Below are 18,787 nucleotides of genomic sequence, written 5' to 3' on the forward strand. Positions count from 1 at the left end.
TTTAATGATTACAATTTCTTTTTATTTATAAACGCTTGATTTCATAAATTAAATCTGCTTCGAGAGATTAACAAAGATTAAAAGTACAATTGTTACTCCATATTTTGACTTCCTGCTCCACTTTTATGTGAACGCGCAATTGGATTTATATTTAAAATTTCTTTCGGTTCGACTATTCTTAATACGTCAGCATTTTCAAGGGTGATATTTTTTACGTTCCTGGAAGTGCGCATGTATAGCGAAGCATGGCGTGCATCGGCACTCCCTCCTATTATCGATCAGTCGCGTGGTAGCGGTTGTGGCCCGTCGTGTCATGGAGGATCTCCTGCTGCAGATCATAAGGGAGTCGAACAATGCGAGACTACAAAATTTACGGAAATCGGCGCAGGAAGCGCACGGTAAGCGAGCTACGCTTTTCATTTCGATTCAATTTTGCATTAAATTTTTGCACGAGGCATCGTTCTTATTCGTGGCTTCTTCATTCCGGGTGACATACGTCAAACAGACTTGACACTTGCATCCCTCGCGACGGATATAATCGCATATATATTATAAATATTTCTTATTTAATTCGATTACATTTGAATAACTTTACGCAAAGTCCAAAAATCGTAAATGTCCATTACGTAAAATTATTTTTCAAACTTACGTCAATTCGAATGTGCGTCACGATGGTGCAATATGCTGTGATTGTGTTAGTCATCGAAAACATATATTTTTCTTAAATATATTCAGATTTGTTTTCCTTGTTGAAAACTATCTTTTTCCCGCAGATTTTCTGGAGAAGCAGCAGGGCCTGCTACGAGATCCGCCGCACGAATTGCGCGCGAAATGCTTACATACGTTTCAGCTAGCACTGGAAAGTAACAGGAGCAAGTTCGTTGCCTTCGGACTTGCGGGATTGCACGTAAGTAACATAATAGAAATTATCTTTTAAAAGATTATTCTAAGATATCGGAAAAAAATATTTTTTTACGCGAAAAAATAAATTTTCTGTGCCCGAATGAAAAACGCGAATGTGAGTTTAAAATATCTATCGCGAAGACAGATTTTTGTGCGACTGAAGTTTTATCTTTAGACTATTTCACTTCCCGTGTACGTGTTGACCAGCATTAACCGCTTGTGGAAACGTTTGTTCCGGAACTGTACGCGATAAAACGATAGATACCGACGAACAGCTGCGACGGTATAAGTGAAGTCACGTCGTTGTGACAGATGATTTTTAATTAGCTTTGATCGGAGTTTTTTAAGAATTATATAATAAAGATTAAATACTATATATATAGATTAATTATTGCAATTAATTAAGTGGGAATTTTATTCAGGCGGAATTTTGATTTATAATATAAATATTATGTAACAGAATGATAAAAAATTGTATTTTTATAATTAAATAATTATTAAGTTATAAATATAATAACGTTATAAATATGATGGTCAAATATTAATGTCGCATTAAATGAATAAAATTTGTAGAAAATGTTAAGAGACGACAGATTCCAATCACCGTACGAGCCAGAAGATGATTCGTTATGGTTGCCTGCACAAATGTTGCACGCCATGAGCTCCATCGTCTCGCAGTCCGACGACACGCAGACGGACATGCTTAAAGTGAGAGCTTTATAGTAATCATGAAAATATAAATATATTTTAAATCGAGTATTGAAAGCAAATAAAAAATTTAAAAATTAATCAGATTTTACAAAGAAATGTAATATCTCTTGCTTTTAGTGCTTGTTTTAAAATTTAATCACGGACAATGTCTCACCGTTTTTTTTTCTAGGTCCTACTACAAGTCGCTTGCTCTCCTTACTGGACTATGAACGGCCGTTTGATCATCGCTATACTGACCACTTGTTGCGAGGCGTTCGAGAATGGCAATCAAGCTGTGCGTACAGCTGCACAGGCTGCAACCAGTCAAACGTTGCGATCGTTTTGTCTCTTTTTAGGTAACACGGAAACTCTAGCGAGAAAAAAAAATAAAAAACTAGCGTCGCCGACGATGCATCTCGCCTTAGACCAGTGATAATAGCCTCCAGACATGGCACTTCCAAACACAGATGTTTGGTCGATAAATTACAAGATCGCGTGCCGGTGGCATGCGGGTCGAAGAATGCCATCGGCGAGGCGTCCCGAACGAATGATTGTGCCGCACCGTTTATACTTGCGAATGCATCGCCGGCGTGTGCAGGCATTCCAACATTTATTATGCGCTATTGTATTTATTTGCAGATGAGGAGTGCCAGGAGATGGACGAGAATGCCAAGCGGAATAAAAATGTGCGCGAGCGAGGCGTTTCGTGTTTCAACGAGGCCCTGCCGATCTTGCAGTACATCTGCAGCAAGCTGGACGAGGCTCAGAAGTAAGGATGCATCTTAGAAAATTAGTGTGACGCGAAGAGCCATTTATGTTTGATACTATAATAATATTTAGGAAATCCTGTTCCAGCAACGGCAGAAACGGCAGCACTATAGTCTTCCTACTGGAATGCCTGCACACGCTCATATCGTCGCTACCGCAAAAGATTCATACTAACGCACACTTCACGACTTTCCTGTGGCAGAAGTTCTGTCCGGCCTTGATAGCCTTCCTGGGCACTCCCCGGGTAGATAAGACCTTTACCTCCCGTGAGGGAAAGGAGAACGAGGTTGGCAGAGGTTCCGGATACTTGGCCACGTCATTGAGTTTCGACAGTCATCAGGCTAAAACTGTTTATAGGTAAAAGAATAGGAAATTTAAGATACATCATGATCGAGTTAATATCGTAAATATTACTTTACAAAAATTTTTTCTTTTATGTAAAACATTTTATATTTCATGAATTAGATAATATTGTATAAAGAAACGGAAATATATCTTTTCCAGCATTGGCACGGAATTAGTAAGATTAGTGGGATGCGTCGGTCCGTTGCGACCAGTTTTGGAATCGGTGTTCCACAGAATGTTGCTATATCCACCGCCACAACAGCGTCTAGAGCCCTTGAAAGCATTGAAGGAGTTACTGCGTAGTCCTAGTCGCATGGTTGATTTTGCTGGACCATTACTTGTAGAGGAAGATCGATCGAGTCATATACAAAGTGACATGGCACTGATGAGACTGTGAGTATTTCTCGCAACACAATCTTTGATGTAATAATAAATAAAACTTAAATAAAATTTTTTACATTATTTTAAAAGAATTCAGAATCTTTTAAATTTTTGTGTACATTGTGTTTTAGGGCCATGGACTCGATAGAGGAATCAACAACGGGTGGACTGGCTATATTGCACGCGAGTGTCTCTTGCGTTGTCGCCATGCTGTCAGCGCTTCAAGAACTTTGCGAGGGCAAGGCCATTAATCACAATTACACGTGCACGATTAATAGTTTGTATGAGGATTTAGAATCCTGTGATTATCGCGGACCTCTGACTTACCAAAGCATGGCACGATTACCAAAAACATATAGGTGAGTCACGATAATGAATTATTTAACTCTGTCGTAGCACACATATTTTTAGTACTTCATGGGAGTGACACACATGAGTCATTTGTGTCTCGATTTTGAGACTCTTAAAGTGCTCGAGAAATTTTGTTAAAATTCGCACATGTTCTTTGAGATCTCTATTAAATTATTTTGCTATGTAAACATTGGGAAAAAAGTTTGGAAAAATTATAAAAATTATTTTTTAGCATTAGAGTAAAATAAGATCTAAAAACGGCATGAACACGAACGATCCATGTGTGCCCTGCACGGTTAATAGAATAATTTTGTCAAATTATTAAAAAAAATCTCTTTCCCTTTTATATATATATATATATATATATATATATATATGTATATGTATACATTATGATAATTTTTTTCTTAGGGAACAATTGGAATTAATGAAGAAAGGTATGGGTTCGGATTCCGACTCATCCGGGCATGGACCGTCAGAAGACGGCGATTCAACGGACACTGAGGGTCCGCAAAACGAATCGGATGACGTTCAGGAGGAAAATAGTCTTGACGATAACGAATGCACAACGGAGAATGAATACGAGAGATTGAGATTGAAAAAATTACCCAAGTGTCTTCACGTCGGTCGACAAGTCGCCGACGAGTGCAACGTGGACGTAGAGAGACATAATGCCAGGCGATTTGTAAGAACGCTTAGATCCGATCTCATACCGATGGTCCTCACTTTGCGGAGTAACATAGAGGTGGATGAGGCATTGCAGAACTTTGCTTCTGAATATTGTCAAGGTACACATAATCGTCGATCGATGAAACTTATAAAACAAAACGCAAAATTTACATTAATATTGAGACAATAATGACATTTTGTATTGATAAAAAAAATTTATCCTTTTTATATATTTTAGGGGTGTTTGTAGCTCAACAGAAGATACAGGAACAATCCGAAACCAGTACGGATTCATGTGCGTTAATTACGATTATGAACGCCGACGGAATTTACCTGGCGACGTACGCGGCGTTGCTTCTCAATTTAAAATTAATCCAAATAAATTATTATCACGAGGAGGGTCGGCAAGTGCCAATCAGCGAGGTACGTCTGATCGCAAATACATATTATTAATGCTCTTCAAATTCGTTTTGTTTTATTTTCCTTAATTTCATTTTTAAGGAGCGATTTGTGGAAGAGGTGCATGGATCGGGTGTGCTAGTTTATCTCTCGGCCACATGGCTCTCCGAATTGTATCAGCAAGTTCTCGCGTGCAATTTACTCGAAAAGTGTGGTTACAATCCTAGCTCCACGGAGAATAACGCGTTGGTTAATGTTCTTACGGGTATGCAGTATTAAATTAATTAATTTCTCTCTCAGTAAAATAAATGTATTAACAAAGTTATGTCTTTCGTAATAGATTTAAATCACGACTTTTTGATAAATTTAGCTAATAAAATTCTTTCATGCAATTTACAGACGTGGATGGTATACCCGGCAGTCACAGGGGCGGACAATTACTTTCCGATTACATAAGATTGGAAAAAGCCCAACTTTCTCGAAGCGAACCAACTCCGGAAGCGGAGGCTGGCGCGAGACTCTCCCGAAGAGTGCTGACTTGTTGCTGGGGCAGTATGATGACGGTTCTCACGACGGGGCTGAATCCGCCTAAGGAGGAAACCAATAAAGGCATCCTGAATAGGGACGGTGGCAGAAGAGGAGTCAGAGACACGGTCGTCTTGGCGCTTGAAGGTCTTCACAAAGCTGCCACGTTGAGCAACGTACTTGGTACGTACATATTTTCTTTTTTTTTTTAAATCAGATTTTTAATAGATTTTGATATTCGTCTTCTTATCTTGTCGTATCCTCTTCTATTTCAGGTTTACAGAATCGCTGCGGCTCCATTTTTGCCCTCCTCGCAAAGGCCGCTTGTACGGAACAATCCATTTCGAAGATTACACGCAAGAAGGATGTCCTCCGACTTAAATTGCAGAACAAAGCGACTAATCTTCATACGTCTCACGCGCTCAGTATGGATGTGCTCCTGGGAAGAGGTCTGGAACTAGGCAGTCACGGTAGCGATTGCTGGCCGCACGTTTTTACGTAAGTAAAATACTCAAATTCGCGCCATGTGTTTTTTTTCTTATAATATGCATATATTAAAGAGATCACATGCATTTGAAAAAAGGTGTTGTCTATACGTGAGTAAGCTGGAACATGACTTCTTTGGAAGAAATCAAAATCCGTCACTGCCTAAAGTCTCTCAGAAGAAGGAAAAGAAAGATGCTGCGAACGGCGACGCTAAGAACGGTCAAGACAGGCTTCGACTAAATTTCAACATTGTCGATGACGAGGAATCTTGGTACAGTTTATTCTCATATTTCATTTGAATTATTTGATATTTTCATTTTCAAAAAAAATCTCTCATTCTTTTAATGAATTAGTATATCGATTTAATATAAATATTTTACAAAATACCAGAATTCTAATACCTTGCATGTAATTTATGTTTAATTTTTTACTTACATATTTTTTTTTACAGTGTGGACGTTTACAGTTTCCTTTCAAGTCCTTACACGCAGAATCCCAGTTCGGACACGATTCCGGAGATTATCCAAGAATCAAACGCCGACAGCCAATTCAATGGCATTTTACCAGCGGACTATGCCGCCAAGATTATTTGCGTGCTGTCGCAGCAAGTCGATAGGCTTTTCGAGGATGCGGCACTTAAATTGAATCTTAGAGCGCTCTGCTCGTTTCTCATGGCTCTCTGCAAGGCCAGCAAGGCGCAATTGTTCAAGACCACCGATGGCTGTAAAGACAATAAGAGATTTTGGTGGAGACGAAGTAAGCCGAGGGAGAACGAGATGAATGTGTTGCTTCTGGCTCGCTTAGGCGAAGTTATGCTGAAGTGTGTAAAGAGCGGCAGACCTTTGATACACATAATGGGGGTAAGAAAACAGTATCTAATGTGTGCAGTGTGATGAATTACTAATTATAATTATAATTGATAATAATAAATTATTAATTACAATTATAATTAACATTAATAATTTATTAATTATAATTTGTACGATGTATGAATAATTTTTCAGGTATGGACTATTTTGGGACCACACTTCATGGAGGCGGCTTGCCACGAGGATCGTAGCATTTCGAAGAAGGCCGTTCAATGCATCCACGATTCCATGGCGGCCTTGTTAAATGAACAAATAGAGCTTCCGCACTTCCACTTTAACGAGGCGCTCTTCAAACCTTTTGAAAACCTTTTATGTCTCGAGCTCTGCGACAGCGACGTGCAGGATCAAGTAAGTAGCCGCTTACTATTTACATAAAATTTAATAAATTCAGATTGTTTCGATTTGAACTGTTACTTGTTCAGATTGTCAGCTGCATCTGTGAGTTCGTTGAAACGAATCGGACCGAGATACGTTCAGGTTGGCGGCCGCTTTTCGGCGCTCTCCGAGTGGCGTCGGTCAACAATGCGGATTCGGTGGAATCGGCGCCTTTGCTAGAAGTTTTCAGAGTCTTCCTCTCAACGGACAACACGCTGGTCTTCGCCAACGCCGCGCTCGACTGTATCCTGTGCCTGCTGAAACACGTGAGAGGTATCGGCGACAACGAGGCGCAATCCGAGGAGACCGAGAACGTCGACAGCGCGGAATCGAGGAGGATGCGACTCTGCGTGGAGAGTTTAAAGTATCTGCTGAGCTGCAGCGACATTCTGTCGTCGATGTATCGAATGCCGGCCTGCCCGATCTTCCATTCCGCCCAGAGGATTCAAGTCTCCACGATCCCGCAGTACGTGGATCCGATCATTCCGAATCTCGAGCTGACCAGGTTCGACAAGCACATCGAGTCGATGCAGGAGCTGGTCGCCCCGGAGAAATCGTACGACGCGCTGACGCCGCTGATCGACAAGGACGCCCATCCCATCGCCACGTTGCAGAGCATGGACAAGTCCAGCGGCATCCTCAGGGTCTGGTACATCCTCATCGAGGGCCTGGCGAGCGCGACTATGATCTGCCCGAAGCGCTATCAACCGCACACCCTGGAGACCCTGTTCCACCTGCTGCGCGACATTCTGAACGTGCCCGGGCCGGCGTTCGGTCTCTACTGTGTTAATCACCTGCTACTGCCCATGGTGCAAAACTGGCTGAGAAAAACGTCCAAGATCTTCCGCGGATGGGACAACTTCGCGCCCAATTTCAAACAGTGCTGCGGTCTCACGACGGATCTCGTGGTCGATTATTTGACGCACTTACAAGGTTAATACACATTGATTCAGAAAGCGACGTTAGGAGGAAAGTATGCCGGAGAGATTGCTAATCCGTTCGTTTGTGCAATCTGCTCTTTCAGGTCCAGAGATCGTCAGAAACGATGCCTATTTACCCGCCACGACGCTGATGTTGAAACAGCTTTTGTTAGTGATGGCGGAATGCGTGGTGCAGCCCACGGAGAGCATAGCTCGTCTCGGTTGCGCTTGCATCAGGTGAGTCGAAAGCGCACCGGGGGGACATTTCCAGCACGCGACATAAAAGCCGGCCGAAACGAGCCGAAGTAATTTGCTCGCCCGCTCGTTTCCTCTTTATTGCGATTCGCGCGCGAGCTTCGTTATTAATATTTACGCGGTTTGACGCGCGATGGTTGTCTGCGCATAAGAAAATCGATGTTCGATGGCATTAACGACGGAATTGCTAAATGTAAAAAAAAAAAGAAAAGAAGAAAAAAACAAAATGTAATGGCAACGTGGTACCAAACGTGATGGTTCTTTAACGGCTGATTGAAACGACATGTTGTCGCCGGTTGTTTCGTAATTCAATTAGGAAAGCTGGATCGTAAAATGATGCAAAATGACGCGCAATACCGTGTCTTATATAACTCTGTAATCTGTTAATGCAACTATATTGTGTTAACGAGTTTATCGTGACGATTTCTAACTTTTTGAGATGAATCGGCTGCTGCATCGGCTAAATCTGATGGAATGTATCGCTCGTGGCGCGCGGATGTTAAATTAATATAGGTATATCGCTGTTACGGCGGCGCGGCGACGCGCGGAGCGTGCGTGTAAGACGATAACGAAGCTTGACAAGCTGTTCGGTGGGATAAAGTAGCCTGCACCGACACTCGACACCCTCGGAACGTCATGCTAACGACTGCACACGCTGCATCCACCTGGAGAGCCATCGGGCGCGTTTTCTCTGTATTAATTGTGCACGCGGACAGGCAGATAGATATACAACGGTCCAACCGGACCGAGTCACGTAACACGATCCCCTCGCGAATCGGTGCCGATCGCGAGGTATCGATGTACACGTGTTGTATGTACGCCGGAATTTAAAAAACGGAGAGCAGGTTCGCGACGATGACGGAGCGCGCGTACGGTATCCCGATCTGAAATCTTAGCGTCACCCAGTGTAGTAGACAACCCACTTCCACGACGTGAACCAGCGGATCGGATGATTCTCGGCCCGAGCTTATACCATGGCTGTGAAAGAGCGATTGCTCGCGAAAGACCGCGCCAGAAGGCGTTGGCCAACCTTATCGTCGTTGACACGGTAGCACGAGAAATCTGATTACCGTTCACCGATCGTTACCCGTGTCCTTGTGAGATTTATTACGGAACAACGTGACAGCAATGTATAGATAGTAGACGATGTTAAAATGCTCTTTTGATTGAGGGTTTTTTTTTTAATCATTGAATAGAAGGTAAAAAAGAAATGCGTAGAAAAGATCTAAATAAATTTCTTTCTATCTTGCATCATCATTGCTATTGATTTTTATTTGGAAATTATAAGTAATACTAAGCGGGGCGAATCGCAAAGAGATTAAAATTCATGTTTGACAGGCACGTCCTGGTGAGCAGCGGACCGCTCCTCACCCCGGAACAATGGGAGGTCTGCGGCGTCGCGTGCTACCGCGCCTGTTCGAATTCATTGCAGGAGTTGCACCAGCTGACCATGGCTTTCTCACCCAGATCGGAATCTTTCTACGGGGATGTCGCCCAAGTGAAGGTCGCGGCGCGCCGAGACGCGACACCGGAAGAAACGGAACGGTTGCGGCAACTCGCCGCTCAGGTAAGTAATCCGAGATTTATTTTCGAGAGGTGACAGGTATACGCGGGGAGGAGGGGGGGAGGGGGAGAAGGGAGAGTGTCGACCTGATTGTTTCTAATTGTTGTACGTTCAGTGTGCTTTGTCGATGTGCTCCTCGTGACCACGAGACGGAATATATTTGAAATATATAGATTCTGTCCTAACTCGAGGACAAAGTTCATTTCTACATTTATCACTCACATATCACGATATTAAAATTATTCTTGGCATATATCTCGTGCATAATTCTCAGTTAAAATAACATTATATAAAACGGACAAAGGTCAAAATTGAATGTGACAATTGGTGTTAAGTGCAAAAATCGTTAATCGTTTAAAATTTATAATTACGAAAGCTTTTATTATTGACTGCTGTCATCTATTTAATAATAGATGAATGTTCTTCGTAAACATCTTATCACTTTTCCAGTAGCGCGTTATTCATTGCGATAAAGTGACGAGTGCAAGAGTGTCCGAGTTTGTATGAGAAAAGATGAGAGGGAGAGAAAGAGAGGGAGAGAAAGATAATGAAAGAAAGATAAAGATACAGGGACACAGAGGTGGTTCCCTCCTGACCTGACTTGCTCCCAGGTGAGCCAGCTGCGTGAGGTATTGACTGCCATCAAGAGGCAGAGCGCGGCGTCACTGCCGATGACGCCTTTCCAGGATTTGACGACCATTGAGACGACACTGATCGACCAGCACACTACTTCCTACCCCGTCGGTTGTAGGCAGCACACGACACCCCCCGATTACACTAACACTACGACGAACACAGGCCCCCAATGGCTCTAGCCGACCACGGTAACTCACGTCATGGATTTTAAGAACGATCGAACCCAGAGAGAAAGAGAGAGAGAGAGAGAGAGAGAAAAAAATAACGTTATTGTAATCGTATCGAGATTCACACCATATCGACCGGCGGAAAAACGAGTAACGTGGATACATGTCCGAACGTCCACGCCGAGTGATTCACAGATTCGTGAAGGCGTGCCATCACGTCGTCGTCGACAGGCCGAGTCTTAGCACTCACGTCCTATCTAAATCGGGAGCAATTCCAGAAGCTACTTTCAGTCTAAAGAATATTTTCGTATAACCATAGCAATATATGTTCACCTATATGTATACATTGAACACGAGTACCTTATATGTACGCTGAGTATATGACGCAAGCATTAATCGACCGATCGCTTTCGATGTGTTCCATGCTTGTTCGATGTGGCTGATATACTGGCGACGTGACAGAGTCAAAATGTTTCCTATGTATTTTTGTACCGCTGAATGACTGTGTTCAAACAAATATAAGGCTTCTATTATCAGCTGATTGACTGTTCACTCACCCCTTTACCTTGAACGAAAGATCGTTCATTTTGGAATACGCCTGTCGACGAGGAAAACGCCATTCGGATCACCATGTTTTTTTTTTAAACATTTGCACATGCTGGTAGAAGGCACGGGTTAGGCTGCAGAAGCGCTTCAACGAGATCCTTTTAAAGAAATGAAATATAATATAATAATTATTATTATATTACATGTCATCTAATATAAATTACATGTAGATTCTTAATAGAAAAAAATTTTTAATAGTATAACCGTGATTGTTTCTTTTTAATCAATTTTTACTTAAAAATTTTTTGTTTTGTTGACATTTATTAACTTTGAGAATAATTATTAATTTTTTCCTTTTTTAACAAATTGCAAAAGAATGCCTGAAATAAAGTTTTAAGAGAATCAATATAAACTTGTAATTTCTTCTTTCATTGAATTTATAAAAAAAGGACCTCGTCGCTGGTTGAAACATCATTTCAATTTTACTGGCACGATGTTGCGAATCACTATTAAAATCCATGGCTTGGGTCCATGGCTAGAATTTCACTGTCACAGTAACGTGTAGGTAACGGTACACGACACCGTATTATAGAAGCTGCAGCTTTCGTAGTTTGCACACATTATCTCTTGTGATCGGAAAAAAATTGCGGAGTCGTGTTAAGCTAAGTGCATACCGTTACTTTTATTATTATTGTAATTAAGATTGTTCTCGTGATCAGGTAACACTCACTAAAAACGATATTCAGCTCATATTGCATGGTAATTCCTGATTGAAAAATTTTGTGAACAAAAATTTTTCAATGCATTATTTAGAAATGTGTAATGATAAACATAATCTTACTTGCAATCAAAACACTACGAAGACTTGACGATTGCTTCATTGTAGCGAAGTTGTAGCTTTCACAAAGTTCATCAGATCCTTCGAAGAACCTGCGTCCATACCATACATTCAGAATTCTGCTTTTGAGAGACAAGTTTAGACGTTATAATTCACGCGTCCTTGTGTCTTCAGGTGTTCCTCCTGGAGGAACAAACACGGGTCGAAGATGCCTCGCGATCATCTGACGAAAGGTCGTACGTGTTCCTTTTGTACCCTCCTGCCGTAGGCGCTACTCTCAATCCCGATCTTTACATCGTTAGAGTCCAATTGCGTGCGCTGGTAGTCGGACTTTTGGTACATCAGATGCTGCTTCATTGCATCGCGAGTGTCCTTCTTCAGGGTGCCGGCCCTTCAATTTCAAGGTTCGTACATGATTACTCCTTGCATTCGTAAATTCATAATAATGTTATAAATGTTACTAACGCATATATTTTGTACAACATAATATCAATTATACTTATTATTTACGTGGAATGTTTTAAAATTATAGTCTAATTTACATTAATAACTTCGAATTTGATTAATTGAAATTGGGATATTATCTTTACTTGTCATAAAGATAAATGTAGGATTACGATTGCGTAATGGATCGGCGCTCGAAAGAATATTTTTCCATAGTTTGTCTCACGTGATCCCGCACTCGACGCCATGCAGCTCGCCTAATCCTAACGCCAAACGGGGTTACTTGTCTCATCTGAGTCCGCATCACGTGGAGATTTTCCTTTCCGCTCTGGACTTCTCGTACGTCGCCGCGCTGAAGTTCGATTGCCGACCCGGCCTGAAATTTCTGGTGCAGAAGGTGGCGAATCTCGAGCAACCGGCTAATCTGTACCGCCAGGCGGCCGCTGCTTGGACCATTAAGATCATCACGCTGTTCGAGCTGTGTTTACGTGAGATAGAGGAGCTTCATGCAAGTCTAGAGCTGGTGAAGACGATTCTGGGCACAGGGCTGGGCGACCGAGAATGCGTCTACGACATCAAGCACCGAAAGCTCAACAAATATCTCCGCCAACTCCGTACGATTTTCGACGAGCTCTGCGAGACTTACGTCGAAGTGGTCCTTGACGAGGACGGCAGGTACACCAAGGCCGACAGTTTCGCCGAGAGGAAGATATTTTTGCTGGTGGCGCAGCCCGATGATTTTCCCGAGATCACTAGAAAAGAGCCTATCGACGCTCGACTCGTTGCCAGTGCTTCAGCCCTCGTCGAGTCGTCGGAAAAAGATGATCCCGGCGTCCGTCAAGATCAGCCGGACGGTTACGAGGAGGACGATCAGGACGATCCAGACGACGTGTACAATCCGAATTTGGATGACGAGAGCGGCTTGGAGGAGCTCGGAGCTGAGAGCGAAAACGATCCGAGGCCCTTCAGACTGTCGGATCTGGCCGCGGAATATTCGACCGATTCCGGTCCGCAGTCCGAACCGGAAACCGACGACTCCAGACCGGTGTCCAGGCTGGGCTCGGTCACGGAGAAGATCGTTTATCTCGACCGCTCCGGTGGAACTTCCAGCGAGGGTTACATCGATGCCAAGTATAACGCCACGACTCCGGCACCTCCCAAGATGATGTACAGTCGCGACGATTTCTCTTACAATTTGGATTCGCACTGGAAAAGATCGGAGTCAATTTCCATGAGAACTTCCGTGGCAGATATGAAACCGCTTCATCGAAATTCCTTCTCCGACGAAGGCTTTTTATATCAAAAATCGTATTCGGAGAGACCTGGCAGCGACGTAGGTCCGTTGCCCAGGCGGAAATCCTTGACATTCGTCACGGCGGCAGATCTCGAAAACGAGGACAAGTCTTCGCTGGCCGATGTAGATCTCCGACCGAAGTCGGTGATGGAACTACGCCGAGCACCCACCTGGACGACGTCCGATATTTCTTCCAGCGAGTCTCGCGAACCAGAAGAAAGTATTAAGAAGGAAGACAAAAAGAATTCTAAATCTTCGCAGATTCTTGACAATATGGACGAATTATTGCGCGATTACGAGCGTAGCAAGCGCGGCTTTAGGACAAATCCCTTTTTATGGGACGAGGAAGAGACGACTGCAGTCGAGAGCCAGTCGATCGTTAATCAGAAGGTGCCGATTCAGAGGCGAAACATCAATAAGGACAGCGAGGCTCATAGGGAAGCTTGGGCAGACACTTTAAGCACTGCATTGGAATGGGCTTTAGCTTTACCAGTGAGTTTTCCCATCTTTCTTTTTACACACATACACACACACATATATATATATATATATATATATATATATATATACATATATATATTTGTAAGTTTGAGCTATTTTTATATAAATTTGGGGGATTTTTTTCGCAGGATGAACGATTGGCACCGTTGCTTCCGGTTTTCGTGCGCGGCGTGCGAATATTGACCAGGCATGCCGTAGACCAGAGCCTGAAACAACGTCTCTCAACCCTCTTTCACCGTATCGCCGTGCTTTATGGATTGACAAATAATTAATAGCGATCGAGATTTAGATATATGCGATCGCGGCCTTAGTTGTAAGACTGTTCAAGAGACGAAGAAAGAATGATTTAACACGCTTACTTTTCAAATTCTTTATAGTTACTGTGATAGATAGATAGAATTGAAGGGAGAAATGGAAAGAAGATGCAGGATCTGTTAATATATTTTATTCGAAATTCTCGATCAAATTAAGATATACTAATCAGTAATCAAGTAAATTGAATTAAAAAAAAAGAAACACGAAGTTTCCGTTATCACGCCGCGGGATCTTTATTTTTTTTCTGTATTATGCCGACGGCGTCGACACGCCGGAGACAAGGATTTTATTTACGATCCATTCCGCATGCACATCTCTCGATTCTCATTTTATGCTCTTTGCGCTTAACTGTAGTTTGCGGTCCGGTCATAGTGCCGGGTGTATCGGATTTTTGCTTCCAGCGTAAAGCTTGGAAACACGAGCGACGAATGAAAGGTGTCTCGCGCGACGAATGCGCTCGACACGAGTGATACTCGGCACTTCTCTGTTCACTTATCAAAATGATCTCTAGAGAATCGGAATATGCTATTATTTTTTTACGCGGTTTTCCTTTGCTAGTATAAATAGCAAGTATCCTTTTTGTAGAAGAAAAGAGATAGAGCAAAGGATTTTTGACGTTTGAAAAGGATCATCTACATATATTCCTTGCAATGAGTATTATATTTTATTGTATATAACGTAACACACTGTTGGTGTGAGTTTAATTAGGATAATAGTATTTTGTATTATATATATATTTCCGTAAGCGTAGTCGGTGTTATTTGTTGATCTAATTTATTTCTCTCGTTTTGCAAATTGACGTAGAGATTATAATCGAACGTTGATGTATATATCAGATATTATCCCCGATGTTTCTTTACGTATGGTGTATTCCATAAATGTTGTAAATGTTGTTGAACATCAGATGGATTTAAATGGAAGGATTAATAATTGATATATATATATATAAAATAAAATGTGCCTATGTATCCCATCTGTTTCCCCCCCCAACATGCATCTAGATGATGTAAAGTAGAGTGACTGAGAATAATGAGAATAATCGTTATGGATCTCAATGCAGCTAAAGCGCGTCCACGAAATATATATATATACAGTATATGGTACGAAACGTGTATCTCCAATAAGATGTATGAACATTAAAATAAATGAATTCTAACATCGGAGTAACTATTCTAGATTGTTGCGCGTTTTATTTGAAAAATATCTGTAATTTTTATCTTTGATGTAAATAGCCTCAATCTTTCATTTATCGTCAAAATTGCTTTACTAAAGCTAGAGTATATAAGGCCCTCGAGCAATATTTTATCAAGGATTTAAAGACTGTTTCGATCGGACGGTCGCGAGTACTCTACGCGATTTATTCCCATCGGCCATGCTCGGCTGGTACCAAAGATGTCGACCATTTCCTGCGAGACGAAACGTATTTCAGTTCGTTTTAACGGACGTAGAAAAGGGCGGGAGACTCTCGTCTGCGGTCGGCTGCGAGTCGAGTCATCCTCGTAAAGAGAGAAGCTTACGAGCGACGGCCGCCTTGGCTTATTCCGTGGTTTTATTCGTGGCGTCCCATTCGCAGGACGCGTCGAGGCTGTAAACATCGCGCGGCGAGAGAAGTGGGAGAGGAGAGTGAAGAGATCTCTCCGAAGTGTGAAGTCATTGAAGTAGGAAGAATTTTTCGTCCGGCTCCCCGCCGGCCATCATTATTAGCGATTCCAATTGTAACAACGGTGTATTTTGCCTCTCGCTTCGTCCATCGTCAAGAGAAAAAACGAACAAAGACACGCGGATTGCCAGCTATCAATTTACGCACTCTCTTTGATGACTGCGAAGATGCAGTGGAGCGTTTGCAAAGATTCGCTTCGTAAATGTAATTATTTATGACGACTGCTTTCAATTAATTTTAATGCGATAGCAATGTTTCTGATTTAGGGGCTTTCTGAATACTTTCAACAGTCTTGTAGTTATTTATAGAAACGCAAACACTCATACACAAATAATGTGGTTATTATTTATAAAGAAAGAGACAAGAGGAAATTACTTACAACTGGGAAGTAGACATTTAGTATTTCCAGCCTCTTATTACACTTTGATTCCAGTTACTTATGAAGATTACTTCGTCGTCGTATACAATATTGTCAAACAAACGGCAGCATCGCCGAGGTGCTTATTAAGTTCTTAGCCACGTTGTAATTTCACTCCAACGTATGTTTAGACGATCTTCTATTATTTTCCATTATTTCCTATCAAATACGACGGTGTATCTTCGTGGCGTGCAGTCTCCGATGGAGATTCTGGTTTAAAATTTATTATAATATATTATGAATTGCGCACAAATTTAGTAAATTCAAAGAAAATTGTGGAACAAAGATGGAAAATTTGAGTTAAAATTAATTATTCAATTTTTTTCTTTAACTAGCATGTGAATCTATCATTTAGTCGCGATCCGTGATTTTTATCGATAAATAATTTAGCTGTTGCACAAAATATCCTGCGGGTTAATTTAGGTGAGGCAAGTTTAAAGATTTAGCTGACACGTAGCCAGTATGGGGTGGACTCGCTAATAAAGGGACGCAAGAACGACGAACCGACGATGTCGCGACCAGCCAGACCGCAACTATCCATCCGTTCGTCATTTCCAACGTGCTTTAAATATTAAATAGAGCTTGCTGCGCTCGTAAAAAGGGTTATCCATTCCCCCCATGGCGAAAGAGACAACAGCGTTGCTACATAATCCGTTCCCATGCGCAAATGCAGATTTTTCTATTGTATTTACGTGCGAAGACCCCAACGGAACGATCCACTCGTCATCTCTGAAATTAATCTTAAATTCATGGAAGAGTTTAAAAAAGTTTATTCACATAATATATTCTGGATATAAGAGGAATAATTTCAGATGTGTATTTGGCTATCCTTGATACTTTGTATTGAAAAATTGTTCACGACACGTTAAAAGAAAGGATTTAAAAACCTATCGGGAAAATTTATTTCATTTCTGAAAATATGTGTATATTTACAACGTTACAGGGTTTGACTAACTTCTCCGCTCAAGAATCAGAAACGATAGTCTCGTGATCCGATTCTCCGAACTCGTTTCGAGAAACAATTGAATGAGGATGAAGATTCCGCCTTGCGCGCACATAACTACAGTCGTTAATTTAATTTCATCAATTTTGTTTAACGAGATCTCAGATAGACGCTCATTGATTCTTTTAAGTTTTATTTTTCCAGTAAAAAAAACTTAAAACTTTTCACTTGGTTTCATGTTCAAGTGAATGAATTAATTTTATATACGCGAGATCACTACGAAACATCGAAAGGCTATTCACTTTTGTGCGCGCAGTGACGATTCTTCACTCATTGATTATAGTCTCATAATTAGCTTCGTTTAATGAAATCTCCCATTACTGGTTAATTTTTCATAAATTGAGGAAGTCTTTCTTAATAAAGTTTATCTCACTTCGTTTCAACGTGAATGAGTCAATAATTCTCACTTTCACATACGCGACACACTACGAAACACCGGATATCATTCGCCAACTGGGTTCTTATAGACACCGATAATTCGCGTAACTGTCGAAGAAATATTGCTATTCATATAACAATTACCTTACGGCGGACGTCTTTCTTCCGGAAAGTACTTGGTACAGATCGCGCTGTCTTTGTTGTATGTTGCACTAGTTAGAGCACTAATTAGAAATCATATTGCCACATTCGGAGATTCGCGCGCACTGCAATTCACACGATACACCGCTCCAAACAATTTCAACTGTATTCGCACAGAACTCGTCCTTTTAGTACGGCCTCCACACGTCGTTTCTCTGCTCGCTCTCCTCGCCCAGCACGCCGATCTCTCGGATGCTGCTGATGGTAAGATTGCCACCGGCTATGGTGACCTGCTCATCGCTCAGATCGCCGTGCAGATGCAGATGAATCTGATTTTGATTGACGGTGCTGTAGAGCTGGGGATAGAGGACCATCGGCGTCGGACCCGTAATGTAATTCTGACTCGGATTGTTGTAGTAACCCTGGTAATTGGGGTTGTAATTGTGGGAAGCCACTGGGACCGGGGTCGCCGGGCCAGGTGTCCAGGAACTGTAATGGTAACCCGGGCTGCCCGCGCTGCTCGTGCCACCGCCGGCAAAGATGTCAGGGTCGCTGGGTCTGGTCGGCACCAAGGGCAAGGACGTGGTCGGCGAGGTGCCGTGTCCTGAGTACATGGACACGCAATTCGGCGTGTAGGTGTCCTGCTGAGTCTCCGAAGGGAGCACTGCAAGCAGAAAGTCGATGTCGCTCTGATTTCCAAACCGTTCGATAATCGTGAAAGCAGTTACAGTAAAATTACGTTCGCTGTAAAGAAAATTTATAACAAACAAATTGCGCAAGTAACGACAGTCGTCGAAAAATTTGTTATACGTTTGTAATAGATTTTTTGAAAGATTTCAACTACTGTAACTTGCGGAGTCTCCAAGGCGCGGCGCAACTTCGTTTTATTACGAATGATCGCTACTATTTTTGTAAATAATTGTTGACAAGGCGATTTATATTCTGT

At 42.0% G+C, this 18,787-nt stretch overlaps 2 protein-coding genes across 3 annotated transcripts in view; one reads left to right on the top strand and one right to left on the bottom strand.

Annotated features, from left to right (window-relative positions):
* The first annotated feature begins 294 nt into the window (after positions 1–294).
* LOC105454860 (brefeldin A-inhibited guanine nucleotide-exchange protein 3) lies at positions 295–15,411 on the top strand. 2 transcript variants are annotated; one of them, XM_011697785.1, is made up of 22 exons: positions 295–398; positions 774–907; positions 1,477–1,611; positions 1,784–1,949; positions 2,233–2,362; positions 2,434–2,718; positions 2,866–3,099; positions 3,219–3,446; positions 3,850–4,226; positions 4,346–4,530; positions 4,609–4,771; positions 4,906–5,214; positions 5,307–5,529; positions 5,615–5,788; positions 5,969–6,377; positions 6,522–6,734; positions 6,809–7,694; positions 7,786–7,918; positions 9,275–9,503; positions 11,862–12,091; positions 12,348–13,917; positions 14,055–15,411. In XM_011697785.1, exons 1-22 carry the CDS (start codon positions 314–316, stop codon positions 14,196–14,198), a joined length of 6,642 nt encoding a protein of 2,213 aa, XP_011696087.1. In that variant the 5' UTR covers positions 295–313; the 3' UTR covers positions 14,199–15,411. The 2 variants fall into 2 exon arrangements, with proteins under 2 accessions (XP_011696087.1, XP_011696088.1); XM_011697786.1 differs by having other exon boundaries at positions 2,449–2,718.
* A 1,698-nt stretch (positions 15,412–17,109) lies between these two features.
* Positions 17,110–18,787, bottom strand: part of LOC105454862 (protein lozenge) — a 28,782-nt gene continuing 27,104 nt past the window's right edge. Inside the window, exon 6 of the mRNA XM_011697789.1 lies at positions 17,110–18,505. Coding sequence (XP_011696091.1) covers positions 18,030–18,505 — 476 coding nt within the window. The 3' untranslated portion in view covers positions 17,110–18,029. The remainder of the gene's footprint in view (positions 18,506–18,787) is intronic.

This window comes from Wasmannia auropunctata, unplaced genomic scaffold (assembly GCF_000956235.1).
Source record: "Wasmannia auropunctata unplaced genomic scaffold, wasmannia.A_1.0 LD335973.1, whole genome shotgun sequence".
Lineage (NCBI taxonomy): Eukaryota > Metazoa > Arthropoda > Insecta > Hymenoptera > Formicidae > Wasmannia > Wasmannia auropunctata.

Excerpts from the sequence above, each read along its gene's own strand:
- LOC105454860 (XM_011697785.1), top strand. The coding sequence starts at position 314 with ATGGAGGATCTCCTGCTGCAGATCATAAGGGAGTCGAACAATGCGAGA. Across the intron at positions 1,950-2,232 it reads ATCGTTTTGTCTCTTTTTAG|ATGAGGAGTGCCAGGAGATG; the intron begins GTAACACGGAAA and ends ATTTATTTGCAG. Across the intron at positions 6,378-6,521 it reads CTTTGATACACATAATGGGG|GTATGGACTATTTTGGGACC; the intron begins GTAAGAAAACAG and ends ATAATTTTTCAG.